Source organism: Paralichthys olivaceus, chromosome 14 (genome assembly GCF_024713975.1).
Source record: "Paralichthys olivaceus isolate ysfri-2021 chromosome 14, ASM2471397v2, whole genome shotgun sequence".
NCBI classification, from domain to species: Eukaryota; Metazoa; Chordata; class Actinopteri; order Pleuronectiformes; family Paralichthyidae; genus Paralichthys; species Paralichthys olivaceus.
The window spans coordinates 8,970,164-8,984,247 of record NC_091106.1 but is presented as its reverse complement, the minus strand read 5'-3'; the positions used below and the strand labels follow the sequence as shown (position 1 = coordinate 8,984,247).

The window sequence follows — 14,084 nt, the reverse complement described above, 5'->3', positions numbered from 1 at the left end:
TTACGAAGCGGTTTTCTGTTTTAATAGAAACAATTTGCAAAGACAAGCGAGAGAATGCGACTCTGAACGAAACAGGACCCAACTAGGACCCGCACGCTCTAAGTGTTACCATGGAAACGTGGGGTAGCCGTTACAATGCCTTGATTAAAATTTGAAATTAAATGCTTCGAAACTGTAATAAAGTATAACTCTCACTAAAACATATTCAGTATAACTTGAAATAAAACAGTAATTTGGTTCGTTTTAATATATTAGATGAAGTACGTATGCAGAAAAAGTTGTCGTTTTGATCAGGCAACGCTTTGAGTCCGAATGAGAGTCTTGACCAGCAGATGCGCTTAAGATGGAAGAACTGGATGTAGTCTTTTTTAAGTCCAACTTAAAAACCCAGTCTTAAACCACACCGTTGTGTTTGAGTAACAAGACACTAAAGCGTCTTTAAATGTCCAAAGTGTGGACCTGAGTCTTTGCCTCGTGAAGTGATGTCCCGACTTGTCAAGAAATCTCCGTCTCTGTGTGTGGATCTGCCGCTGGACCACAGTGACGTTCGTAACAAGCTTCACTTACTGAGGCAGCTCCTGACGTCTTGTTTTGGTCCGACTGGTAAACTGAAACTCGTTCACAACAACATCGGAGGACACGTTGTCACCACCTCGACCTCATCACTTCTCCTCGCAGCCGTTTCATCCTCACAGCCTCTTGTTGACCTCATCAAAACCTCCATCCTCAACCACGTGTCCCGGTTCAGTGACTGCGGTTTGTTCGCTGCCACTATGTGTTTGGCTCTAATCGAACAAGCAAAGCAAAGTGGCCTCAGAGGAAACGTGTGTATCAGACTGAACAGGCACTTCCTGGATGTGTGTGTCAGTTACCTGCAGAGAGAGGACTGCTGCTGTAAAGTGAAGCTCGACTTCTGCAGCAGCCACAACCTGATCACTTTAGCTCGCAGTGTTATCTCCAGCAAACCAGCATGTTTGCTCACAGAGCAAGAGACGCTTCACATCAGCAAGCTGGCTGTGCAGGCTTTTCTACTGACTGTTCCCTGTGACAAACCAGGTGCAGTCTCTCTGGGTCAGACAGTGACCATCTCTGTTGAGGGCCACTCTGTGCTCAACTCTGCAGTGTTTCCAGGTTTGCTGGTGGATGTCACTGGTGCCCCATGCATCAACAAGGCAGAGAACCTGACTTCACATCCACTGTGCATGGTGTTGTTCAGCGCATCCCTTGCTGGAGACATTCCTGAACTCGGAGGTGGGATCATCGAAATGTCCTGGGGTGTAGACACAGACGCACAGATCTTGGATCAACTCCTGGATCTTGGCAAGCAGGCAGTTAAAGATGACGTCAAGCTCTTTGTCTGTCAGAAGGTCATCCACCCAGTCCTACAGCAATACCTGAGGAGTCAAGGTGTCATTGTGATCGAGAGATTGGGAATCACTCTCATGGAACCGCTCACTCTGCTTACAGGTAGACTTTAAGTACAGGCATGGGCGTGTTGGCAGATTTATCACTGCAGATCTGTATTATACAGACAATTTCCCACAGAGATATTTCAATGCTGTCAAATGTCATTACACTACAAGTAATATTATGCACAGCGCACATATGTTATATTAATATAAAACCCAAACAACAACACCACTTTTCACACACTCATAAATCTCACTTCCCTGAATGTTCCTGATTTTTTCCATCAAGTTTCATGAATTATTCTCTGGGAAAATTGAGAAAAACATCCTATCTCACAATGTTATAGAAGGTGAAAAAAATTCAACCACTGAATCAAATCATGTTCTGTGGTAATCCATTCAACAAACAAACGGACAGGGGTGCAAACCTCCATTGAGGTAATAATCCATTGTCCACTTCGAACATACTCTGTACTCATAATTACTTTGCTCTGTAACTGATATCCTGTTTAATATCTTTTCTAACAAAAAGGTGCTCAGCCTGTGGCCACATTACACACCACACTCCCAGCCAAGGCCTACGGGAAGGTGAGGGATCTCAGTATAAGGCAGTTTGGATCCAAGACTATGCTGCATTTACACGCACCCGGGGAGTCTGCAATCTGCACGATGGTCCTCTGCCAAAGGAACGAGACCATGCTAAGCGAGCTGAAGGTAAGATAAAGTGAGGAGTGTTCAGTTTAATCACCACCATATAAAGCAAACATGTAATCAATAATACAGCATATGGCCCCATAAAACAATTTGTAAAGAGTTTCTCGGGGAGAGATACACTTTTTTTTCTACTTATACTTGTGATAAAAGCATCGATCATCTGGCATCAAGTAAGTTTAAACTTATTTTAAAAGGCATTCAATTTGTTTGCAGACACAGACATCAGCTTGAAATATCCATTTATGGGGCAAATGTGACAGATGAACTGACATCTTAATGTCTGTGCATCTGTTTAAGGTAGTGTGCCAGAAGACAGAACATGTGTTGAGGCTCACCCTCAGGGAGCCGTATGCCTTACTTGGAGGTGGGTGCACTGAGACGCACTTGGCTGCTTACGTCAGACACAAGGTGAGATCCACAGACGTATTGTTTCACTTATTGTTACAGCGATTACTTAAAAATTGACTATTTTCTATTTTCGTCCCAGAGCACAAACAAAGCAACAGAGTCTGCTGCAGTATTAGGGTGCTCACAGTCAGAGTACCTTCTCAGCATGGACGGATTCTGCAGCTCTATGGAGTCTGTGGCCAAATCACTGGAGCACAATGGTGGGAATTCTTTAATTGATCTGACTCATGCTCACCACTGGACCCTGCCTGCAGATGTGATGAACGGATGCGTAGAGGATAGCTTGGGCTTCTGCGGCTGTGGACTGGTGGAAGGAAGCTCAAATAAGAAGTGGACTTATCTAAACACAAAATATGCTGAGTTCTCACCCGCAGCCCTCGCTACAGATTCTCCTGTGCAGACACGTGTGCTGGACTCCTTCACCGCTAAACTCAACGCGTTGCAAGTTGCTGTAGAAACTGCTAATCTCGCCCTAGATGTGAGATACATAATTAAGGATGTGAACTAGTAGAATAAGTATTTTTGTCTCATGCTAGATTCTAGTTTGTGAAGATGAAAGTGACATTTTTGATTGACAAGCTCACCTTCAAGGACTTAAAACCACCTTTAAATTATGTGCGATAGAGTTGTCAGATTTAATTAATCAAAATAATTCAGCGTCTATGAAACAATTTACCAACACAACTATTGCTTTTGTAAATCAGCATGTCTCAGCTGTAGCTACCTTTGGTCAGCACAAGGGGGCGCTGCAACCTTTTGCTACCAACACCACACCAAGAAACACCACCAGCATTTTCTGAAGGTATATCCCACCCCTTTCTCCCCTAAAACATTTTAAAATATTACCAGTCTCAAGCTGCTCATAGGTGAAATTGAGTCACCAACTGACATGTATATATAAATATACAAAGACGAACCCTGAGGCTAACAAACATTCCCCCAGAACATCTTACTGTACACAGCTTTTTACGTTGTAGACAGGCTTAATCCACTGAACTCTGATCTAGGTAACAATCACTGCAAGATGTGATATTTTTCGTATATTGATATTTAGTATTTGGATAAAATAAACTTTTATTTCTTTACACAAAGTCTTTGCCCATGTCCACAGAGATATTCTATCAGTTCTATTCTATCTTCCTGCAGGTTTCTTCCGTAGCAGTTTGTATAAAAAGACAACTTTTTACTTGACAACACAATAGTATTGCTCAAGATGAATGGTACAATACATGCAAATACAATGTTTTACAACCACATGGAGGGATTCTAGAATAAATTATTTCGTATTTAACACAGGCAAAAAAAAGATGTTATTTAGCCCCACTCCCTATGAGTGGCCAGTGGATTGCTCACAGTGTTTTATCCTTCAGGTTAAAACAGCAGGATATATCATTTTCTCAGTAGATCTAGTCACTATGTAGGAACACTGACAAAGTGATAACAGATAGAACACAATTTGTCATTTGCTGTTATGAAATAGTAATATAAAAAATAGTAAATGATGGACTATACTCATTAATGTAATACATAAAGAATATGGGTTTGAATTAAAAAACATGTAGTGTCATGAACTATGACACTATTTTAAACAAAATTTGGAAGTAAATCATCTTATATGAATGCTAGATCCATGATGAATAGATTAATTCATTGAGTACCTGCAGGTTCGTACATTTGAGACATTTATAACTAAATAATAATTGTGAGAAAAGTAGAGTATGATGGTAAAAGGCAATACAAAACAAGAAGTTTGTAAATATATTAAAAAATATAAACCGTATCAAACCAGTGAGACAACATATTCTCTTATATTTTGAATGAATATATTTAAAGTACAGTTTCACATTACTTTTCACAATACACATCAAACCGACCCAATCCAAGGCTTACCTCTGTTTATACCTTTGAAAGTTATGCATGCAAAGGGTCCCAAGCAGCAGGTGCTCTCCCTTCATAGAGGGTCTGTGCGAGGTAGTAGTGGGAGGTTTTACAGCTGGTATCTCCTGGAAAAACCAGGCTACTCTGGCTGAGGCCATCCTGAAGAGGAGAGTTCCATGTGGCGCCCATAGGAGGTCTGCATCTTCATGTGATGGACCGTGTGCCACAGTCCAGGATGATGCCACAGCTCAGGCAGTTATGTTGACATCGCAGTGCATGTCTCAGGTCTGTGTCTCAGGGTCAGAGATGCAGTGATCTTTTCTGCTCATAAACCTTTCTTAGGCATCTGTATAAAGTTAAATAGCTCTTAAAAAGCCTCCCTGACTCCTCCCAAATCAAAGAGGTGTGTCAGCCTGCTGAAACAGCCTTTTTCACAGCATGGGCACAAACATTCCTAAAGGTGAGGTTATCATTACCCTTCCCACCCTGGAATGCAAGCACCAAAGTCAAATTGCTTTACGTCCCAAAGCTTCAGCAACAGTGGACTAAATTTAATTGAATGTTATATCACTATAACGTCAGGTGCTACAGCTGTTTGGGTCTACAGTCAATCTGTCCTGTCCACCTTGTTTGCAGACACACACAGAGACATTTGCCCCAATGTCAAATCACAGTGCTCCGTTTATGAATGAATCTGCAAAGTGATGGGAGAACTGCTGAAGCTTGTCCAGTTGGAACAGAGCAGGTGGAAGGCACTTGAGAAGGAGGAATAACAAAAATCACCATAACTTCACAATGAAGCCATCAAAGTCCAGATACAGACACAAACGTGACTTCATTATGACCTAAACTGGTTCAATAGACTAGATGACTAGACACTCCATAGTTTAGTACAGTGTTTGAAGTTTTTTAACTCCATTGATTGTGGTCTGAAATGTGTAATTAGTGTACAATAGTCAAATAAACATGATCATTAACATTACACCAGGCCACCTCAGTATAAACAAATCAAATATCCTGTGACTATAGTTCCTCAAAGCTATAACCTGTTGTTCCTGATCTGAACATTTGACCTCCCTAATGGACTCATTAAAACGTTACACAGCAACGGAATATTCATGAACAATAGAAAATGGCATGACAGGTGTTTCTGTAATAATCTTAGGATTATCACACAATGATATTCTTTATTTAATGAGATGTAGGCTAGTACTGGGTTTGATATAAAATGAATCAACATATTAGGTCGGCTGGATATTTCTGGTGATCTTCAGCTTGCATGAAGCCTCTTACGACGGACGCTGCTAGTCTGGCAGCGGCACTTGTGTTTATTGTATGGCCTCATGCATTAATAAAGGTGTCACTTGCTGTGCACCGATTTTCACGAGAAAGCAAGTGATCCTGTTTGCTATTTGATATCAAATTGATTAAATAGTTATGGTCGTAGATATTTATTCTAACCAGGATCATTTTACCAGTTAGGACAGTGTGCAGCACTGGGTTGATAATCACACAGTTCACGACCAGACTAACTCTCTATTCTAGAACTGTTGCAGTGCTAAATTCTACTGCAACTGTCACTGACACCAGTGAATTAAGTACATGTATGAACCAAGTCAGCATTTAGTGTGATTGCAGATACGTGAAGAAGCAGACACCAGAGCAGACATGCTTTTCAGTACAGTTTACTTCTTATGTTTTGTAACATGAATCCTTGGCCTCATCTGAAGAGCCTTTAGGGATGCTTTGTCAGTGGAACCTGAGATCAGAACAGCTCCATTTAGGGAGCAGTTAAGTAGTATATTTTAGGTTTGTGACGTGTAACTTCCCATTCTCTAAGCAAGAGAAAAACAATACAAAAAACCCAAACACATCTAAAAGACAAACAAAGATACATTAACAGAAAAAACAACAGTGTTGAGGTTTAGGCTTTTGTCTCTCTCTACAGGAATGAGGTGAGGTGGAGAAAACAGAACACCGCTCCCTGCTGGAGAAAGGAGATAACACCCGGTGCCATTTTTGACCAACAAGATTAGAGGGACATGTTACACACTCCTAGAGAGCTGAGGTGGGATGGAGACTTTGTTGGGCACTGGGCAAGGGGGAGGGTACATGTAGGAAAAATACAAACTCAAAGTACACATCCTAAAATAAGACTAAAAGTGAGAATACACTTCATATGTATATGTGCAACAGTGATAAAAAGGCACAATAACAGTGTGTTATGCTTTACTAGTTTCCATTAAATTAACATCAGAGGTCAATTGAGTGTGGGGCTTCGTTTTTCAGTCTGTGCTCACTCGGTTCAGCCAGTTATTGTAGCATGACGATTATGGTGCAGAGAGAGAGAGACAAATGTTAGGGGACTGCATCATTTCAATGGGAATCAGTCAGCAGCAAAAGTCAGTCACTGATAAGTGATGCTCAGATCTCAGATGAAGAGGACAGCAGACATTGTGTGCGTCCTGACGTACTGTCCCTGAAAGCCTAAACTGCCACTATGAATCATCAGGTTCACTGCATTCAGGTTTTTTTGTATGCAGTTTGAGAGTCTTTCAAGCAGCAGGACTACACTTCAAATAGCATCTCTTTTTCATAACTGTTATCCTTTTGTTTGATGTTACATAACACAAAGAAATATATTCATGTTTTTAAGGGATTAACACCCATCAATAATAGAGCACGGAGCAGCATGTTCCTGTTGTAAATTGTTAAACCTTGAATCATGACTTTGTGCTGATCTTAAACCTCCATCTATCACTTCTTCTAACTAACCTTGTGAAACTGAAACTCTCTCACTCTTAAGGAGAAACAAGACTGGAAAACAAACCATTGAGGATAAAGTCTTAAACCTTCACAATTAACATGGCATTTGGATATAAAAACATCAACAAAAACAAATGTCTATCACTACCTATTGGACAGAATTAGTAAACTGCCAAAACAAAAGCTGTGCTGCTCTGTCAGTATTGAGCGTGCACCAATAGACATTTTTTAAGTTTTGTAAAAACTAAGATTGTCTACTATGAAGACAACTACAGAGATTCAAGGTGGCAGTGTAAACAAAGACTAGTGGTGTCAGTGTTGGGATTCATTTACACAATATCCTGCTCTGATGACATTTCTGCAGCACCCACAACTGCAATCTGGCCCAAGCAAACCATATCTATGATGCTACACATATATAATTGGAATCTGGGAGCAGTGTTGCACACACACTAATTTTAACAGGCAAACCATGTCGTTGTCTTTTAACTGACAACACTCCTACACACTACTTGAGTAAATACCATCACATCTAATAATACTACCAAAAAAGGGAGAGAAAAAAAAGGATAAAAGGATAGAATATGAATAAAATATCATATTTAATAAACTATTATGAGAGTAATAATGTTTTTGGTATTGTACAGGGGTTAGTGAACTCTGTTTGGTGCAGCCCTTTGTTAGCAACTACAGTATTATGCAATGGTAGAAATAGCCTATGACACTGTTTTTGAAATTTAAATCGCATGTAGCTTAAAGCATTCATGTCACAACACTCACTTCATTTTCATCTGGCAACGTTTCAGTATTCTATATTAAGATCTGCAGTTTTTTATTTCCATTTCTTTTTCTGAGGCAAATTACATGAGCACAGATTGCCAAGAGTCCAAATGTAAAGATTGCAATAGAACTCAAATCCATCACTTGTCAGGAAAAACAAAAATGGACAACTAAAGTCCTTACAAAAACCCAAATAAGATTCGTCCCTCCTGGCAGTTCCCCCAAGCCAAATTAATATGCATCCCTCATATCTCCTCACACTATTGCTCCAACATAATCTTATAACTGCCCTTGAAGCAAAATGTATCAACCTAAAGCTCTGAGACACACTTCAAACTGATAGGAGGGTGGAGAAGAGCGGGAGGCAGAGAAAGAAGACTGTATTGGCTTCGAGTGTCTAGGTCCTTGCTGCAATTAGTGGGCGCAACTGGGGGTGGGGTGAGAGGGAGGGTGTCTGGGTTATGGCGATAGATAGTTAGGACAGGGTGGCGGCGCTGCACTGGTCCCTGTGAAAGTTGCCCTCAATGAACGACGAGTGCCCCGGCAGCATAACTCACGGAGCTGTCATCCCAGTTCCTGCACTCGCTTGACTGGGCGTAGTTCAGGAAAGATAAGTTCATTTCTAAACCAGTCTTCCTCAGCTCAGCCACCGCCTGAAAACAGAAACATCTACTTTGTCACGGATTCACACCATGCAACACAGCACGTGTGTTCAGACAAAAGCATTTACGACAGTGTCTAGATAGACATTCCTAAACTAACGTTTTCTTTAAATGACAGAAATGACAAAAGGCTGCTTATTTGTCACTGGCTGAAATCAAGGATATTACAAAGAATTCTGGCTGCAAATGTTTTGTCCATTAACAATTCAAAACTGGGGGGGTTAATCATTCATTACCATATATCAGACTATCATGTTGAATACTGATGTAACTGGTGAATCTCTTTTTCTTACATTTAGCAGCACTCCAATTGGGTGACGCCCACAGATGGTGTTGCGGTACTTCTTCAAGTAATTGGTGAAAGACACAGGATCCATCTGTTCTATAATCCCCATTCCCTTCACAAGCAGAGAAAAAAGTGGAACCAAAGTCATTTAAATTAAAGAAACATTTTACATTTTTATGACTCTCCTAAAAGTGCACGCCATTCATTTTTTTATTTAGTTTTTTTTTTTAATCAAATTTTATTAAAAATTAATTATTTTTGATTTTTAGATAAAAGGGACACTTGCATCTCATGTTTCAAATATATTGTTATTTCTGAACAAGCTTTCTTAATGATCTTAATTCATAATCATAATTACAGTTCTTCCTTAAGTCTTATTTAAACATATTTTCTGTGCCCTTCCGTATTTTAACTTCCTGCAACATGATGTATTTATACATTGAGGTACATTAAAGTATGAGGGATTAAAAATTCCTGTGGGTAACAATAATATGTAGTTAATATGCATTTCATTAATATACCAGCTGTACATGTGGCTGAAGACAATAAAAAACTTTTGTTTGACTATTTTATTACTCAAGTGACCTCACGTTTAAATCAAATATGTGTTTACCATTTTATCAAGATGCTCAATAGACCTGTGGATCTCCCCTTGAGATTCATCATAGTATAGGTAGCGGAACCGTTGACCTTTAAAGCAGAAATGGACATCAGGACAAAGCTGGACACCAATATGTCATATTTATGACATACAGAGCTGAATGAGCCTGAGATCATGAACTATACTTTAGTTTGACAGGATAATCTCAGGGAATGGGCAATGTTTCCATTGATTTTATTTGTCAATACCTACCCCAGTGGCAGAAGTCGGATGAGATGATGAAAAGGTTGGAAGGGTCTGCCAAATACTTGCTGAGCAGCTTCCCATATTCCTGTTCCTTAGATTCACTCAGGGCCCCCACAAGCACAGGGACGATGGTAAACTCGTCCTTGTGGCTGCAAAATCAGATTATTACATTAACAACTTGGGCACTTAACTGCAACTTGCTGTCAAAGTTGTGTACAATGTTCAGCAATGGAAATTAAAACTGCAAGAATACAGTTAGATGCATCTGTAAAAAAAATAATGTGAAGAGTACAACCTGGTGCATGATGAGTAATAAGTAATAATGTTTCTCTACAGGTTTTAGGTAAACTTTATACTATCTGATCCCTGCTTTTCTGAACCAAGAAAATGTCATTTACTTCTGCAAACCTAATAGAAGGATTGCTTCTTATGTGTCCCTGCATCAATGTTATTCTAGTTTACGACATAGAGGCGAAAAATAATAAAGACAGAAATAAAATAAAAACTACTGTACTGCATTCTTGCTTGTTCAATAATAGTTCATAGCTTTAGTAAAAGTTTCATTCTGTGAGACATTCTACTCTGAAAGCGTATATTGTGTCAATTATTTAGTAGTGAATGCCACTCTTATATGCATTACCTCTCCATGGCTTTAGCAGTGTAAGGCAAGTGCATTTCAATACTGTGCTCATCTTCATCTGTCTGCAAACTGATCCGTTCAAACAACCCAGTTTTCCAGAGGTCAGAGTAAACTGTGAAAACAGAGGTGAGTTTCACTTTAATTTGTGCAAGTTCAAGGCCATGACAACTAATTAAGTCATTTTTGGAGATCCTTTAAATTACAAGTGCCGAGCGAACCTCATTGTTGATAAAGCCTTTATCCTAAGAGTTGGGGAAGTGTCTGGTCCCCGGAGGATAATTAAAAGGGTATCACCTCCAAAGACTGTTTGAGGTCTTGGACCTCTATTCGGGCTAGATTATGAAGACAGGGTCAAACATAGCTCTAATATGATAATAATAATAATAACTTTATATATATTGCACTTTTCTTAACAATGTTAAAACCACAAAATTAAGAACAAGAAAAAATAGCTGACAAAAAGGACATTGGTCAGATAAGAGATAAACCAGTATAGAAAATAGATAATAAAAATACATTAAAAAAACAGTATAAATAAATGTAAATCAAACATTCCAAAAAGCTATGAAAATAATAAAGTTTTGAAATTTGAGAGAAGCTGGAGAGGTAGTGTCTGAGTTTAGTGGGCAGAGAGTTCCAAAGTGAGGGGGCTCTAATAGCTCTGGTTGTAAATTTTTACCTGCCATGATCAAAAATGCCTAAAAATCACTTAATAAACCTCAACTGCAATTTAATACAACTGTGACATGATGATCTGTCACATTACTGTTTAAATACCTTTCAAAATAATTGTGAGACTGAGCCACAAATAACAACGTGCAAATAGGGAAAATAGTGCATACCCTTCCGGTCGATTCTGAGGTCATAAAGAGGAGTTCTATAGATGTCTGCAGGTGTCAGGGCACAGCGGGAGAGGGCCACATGGTGTGAAGGTCCCAGAATGAAGATCCTACGACTGAGGGGCAACAAAATGTAATCTCACTCTGTTCAGAAAAGGCACACTGCCCCACCATGTACTATCTGAACTAATGAGATCATAAGAAACAGCCATAACAAAGAAGAAATGTGAATAACTTACGTAACAGAGGGATCAACCTGCTTGTAGGCATGTGCCGCACAAGCACCACAGTAAGTGTATCCAGCATGCCTGCAAACAAAAACATGTGAAATTACAATGAGATGCCATCACAGACACTACTCCACATGTTCAGATTACATTTTCTTCCAGTTGTCAAAAGGTGCTTACGGCGCTATGATGGCTCTAGCAGGTCTAATGGTGGACTGTGCTTGGGACAGCCAGCCCTCGAGTTGTGCATTCAGCTGAGATCCTGATGAGGTACAATGAAAAAAATATAAAATATAACTTTTCTTCAAGTCACTGGGTTATAAGAAGTCCCCAACTCATACTATTCTCTCTCCCTCCCAACAAGACTGACAGTGACACTGTGAGCCAGGTGCAAAACAGAATTGTCTGATCAACAGACTGGACAGACACAATAAACCAAGGATCCAAATAAATGTTGGTATGAACCTCTCACTGTAACACAAAAGAGATTGGAAACTTCTTTACTGTAGTGTTTGACTGTACTGGAACACACTGTCCTGTTTTACTGTGCAGACTACTAGAGCTCATATTCACCAGTGTCCATCGGGGCTAACGTAACATGAACATCAGTGGGAGGTAGCTAAATGATTTGTGTAATTAAATCTGCAGAAAAAAAACAAGCAATCGATGTTAGAAAATGAGCAAGAACCTCGGGATCAAGTGAGATTAGCTATTAGCTCAGCTTTTAGTTAAGCTATGGACATATAGTATCGGATAAGTCATTATTAATATACACATTGCTGGCATGATTGACTGGTGTGTGTGTGTGTGTGTGTGTTCTGTAGAGCTGTTATGAAAAATGCAGTGAGTTAATCTTTAAGGGATAAACAGGGAAGCTCGCGTGTTTAACTCGCGGCTAGCAAGGAAAATGGGGGAAGGGGGTGCAACGTGAACCTTTAATTTTCTGCCCTGCCCTACCCAGGCCTCTGTTACATGGCAGGGACTAGTTCTTCATCCGGTCGGTGTCATAAGTCCAATGTTGTACCTGCAGCTTCAGTTAACACCGTTACTGGCCGTTTGTTTGCGGAAATATCTTGTCTAGCCAGACAGGAGCTAGGCCAGGAAGTTCTGCAAAATTAGCCAAGTTAGCTGCTGTTGAGCTGACTAACTTATCGAAAATAAATCTCCCTGCAGGTCCGTTTGTTTGGAAACATTTCAAACGACCACTCGAGGAGGAAGTGCCGAATTAGCTCAAAGCAGCCATGCAACAAAGGGACAACAGAAGATGAGGCAGTCGATGGCAGCTACATGTTAGCTAGCCGACTCTTTTATAATCAGCTGGATTAGCGGTACAACCCCAAACCGTCTGCCATGGCAACCCATGATTTCGACAGTTTTGTGTAATCTCAAGATACTGACAGTCACACAAAGAACAAAACACAACCCATATTCACCCCACCAGCGTGAGAAAAACAACACCCAGCTAGCACACAGCATGCTAACGGTGCTGTGTTGACAATTACCCGAGGCAGAGTACCAGGTCCCCGCATGAGATGCTTCTCTGCACACCGCTCGGTTGGACATCTTGGATCCCAAGCCGCCTATCTTGGTCTGCTTAACTCTTGTCAAGCGGAAAAAGGCAAATAAATTGCAAAAAGCCGATGTTAGCTAGTCCAGAAACAAACAAATGGCTGCTAGCTCGCTGGGTTGTAAAGACAAAGGGAGAGCGGAGAGACAGCTGGGCTAGCAGGCTTAACAAGCTCCGTCAGCTGGTCGCCGCGTTGTTGCCGGTTACTGAGTTAACAGCTAACTGTCACTGGGATCGACAAGCCTGGTGAAGTCTGCAATCATTAAAGACACAAACTACAAAGTGTTCTTGATGAGCTGACACCACACAGAGTGAAGTCAGAGAGCTGTCACAGTCTGGATCTGTGAGGTTCACTGGGTTTCCTGCAGGTGAGAGGCGTCCCTGACAAGCACACTCACATCAGAGCACTGTGATTGGCGGCTGGACTAAAACAACAGAGAGTGATTGGTGGAGAGATGCAGGGGCGTGGCCGATGCTGGGATGATAGTTATGTTATTAAAGTGCTCTGAGCGTCACATGAGCGTGACAACAACCCACCTCAGGGTCTGTACATACATGTGCAGATCTGGAAAATGGAAGGTCTATGTACACATAGACCTGAAGATACCATGACCTGGATGACTCACAGCCTTCACAGATAACTGGTGTTTACCAATCATTATAGAAGGTAAAAGATAAATGATTAGACACTACTTAAATTAATTCACAGGTTTACACGGAAGAAAATCAAACTCTAAAGAGATATAATAGCTCAGGTCCCATCATGGACTGCACTTTAATTCTTGGTTTATCTCTCTTATCTCTGTCTGTGCAATACAACGGTTCATGTGTTATCCATTCACTGTACATGTTCTAACACTCCAGCTATCTTTCTTGTTTTTACACTGTATATATAATGATTTTATTCCATTGCTATTTTTCTATATCCTTACATTAAAGTATTGCATGTTACTTATTATTACTTACTGATGCCTGTTTTTGACTTTTGCTGCAGGAATTTAGCAAATCTCCACATTGTGGGATTAATAAAGAATTATATATGTGTGTCATAGTCTTTGATG

General features: G+C 40.3%; 3 protein-coding genes across 3 annotated transcripts in view; 1 reads left to right on the top strand and 2 right to left on the bottom strand.

Moving 5' to 3' along the window:
• Positions 1-709, bottom strand: part of slx4ip (SLX4 interacting protein) — a 31,319-nt gene extending 30,610 nt beyond the window's left edge. Inside the window, exon 1 of the mRNA XM_020098350.2 lies at positions 568-709. The gene's annotated coding sequence lies outside the window, so the exon portion shown is untranslated. The remainder of the gene's footprint in view (positions 1-567) is intronic.
• On the top strand, positions 331-3,622 carry mkks (MKKS centrosomal shuttling protein). Its single transcript, XM_020098339.2, has 4 exons — positions 331-1,467; positions 1,942-2,123; positions 2,421-2,531; positions 2,611-3,622. The coding sequence occupies exons 1-4, from the start codon at positions 483-485 to the stop codon at positions 3,037-3,039; spliced, it is 1,707 nt and encodes a 568-aa protein (XP_019953898.2). The 5' UTR covers positions 331-482; the 3' UTR covers positions 3,040-3,622.
• A 2,456-nt stretch (positions 3,623-6,078) lies between these two features.
• On the bottom strand, positions 6,079-13,415 carry memo1 (mediator of cell motility 1). The gene is made up of 9 exons (XM_020095708.2): positions 12,959-13,415; positions 11,637-11,718; positions 11,469-11,537; positions 11,233-11,345; positions 10,391-10,502; positions 9,757-9,899; positions 9,517-9,593; positions 8,911-9,015; positions 6,079-8,608 (listed from the first exon to the last, which is right to left on the bottom strand). Exons 1-9 carry the CDS (start codon positions 13,017-13,019, stop codon positions 8,477-8,479), a joined length of 894 nt encoding a protein of 297 aa, XP_019951267.1. The 5' UTR covers positions 13,020-13,415; the 3' UTR covers positions 6,079-8,476.
• Between the last annotated feature and the right edge of the window lie 669 nt (positions 13,416-14,084).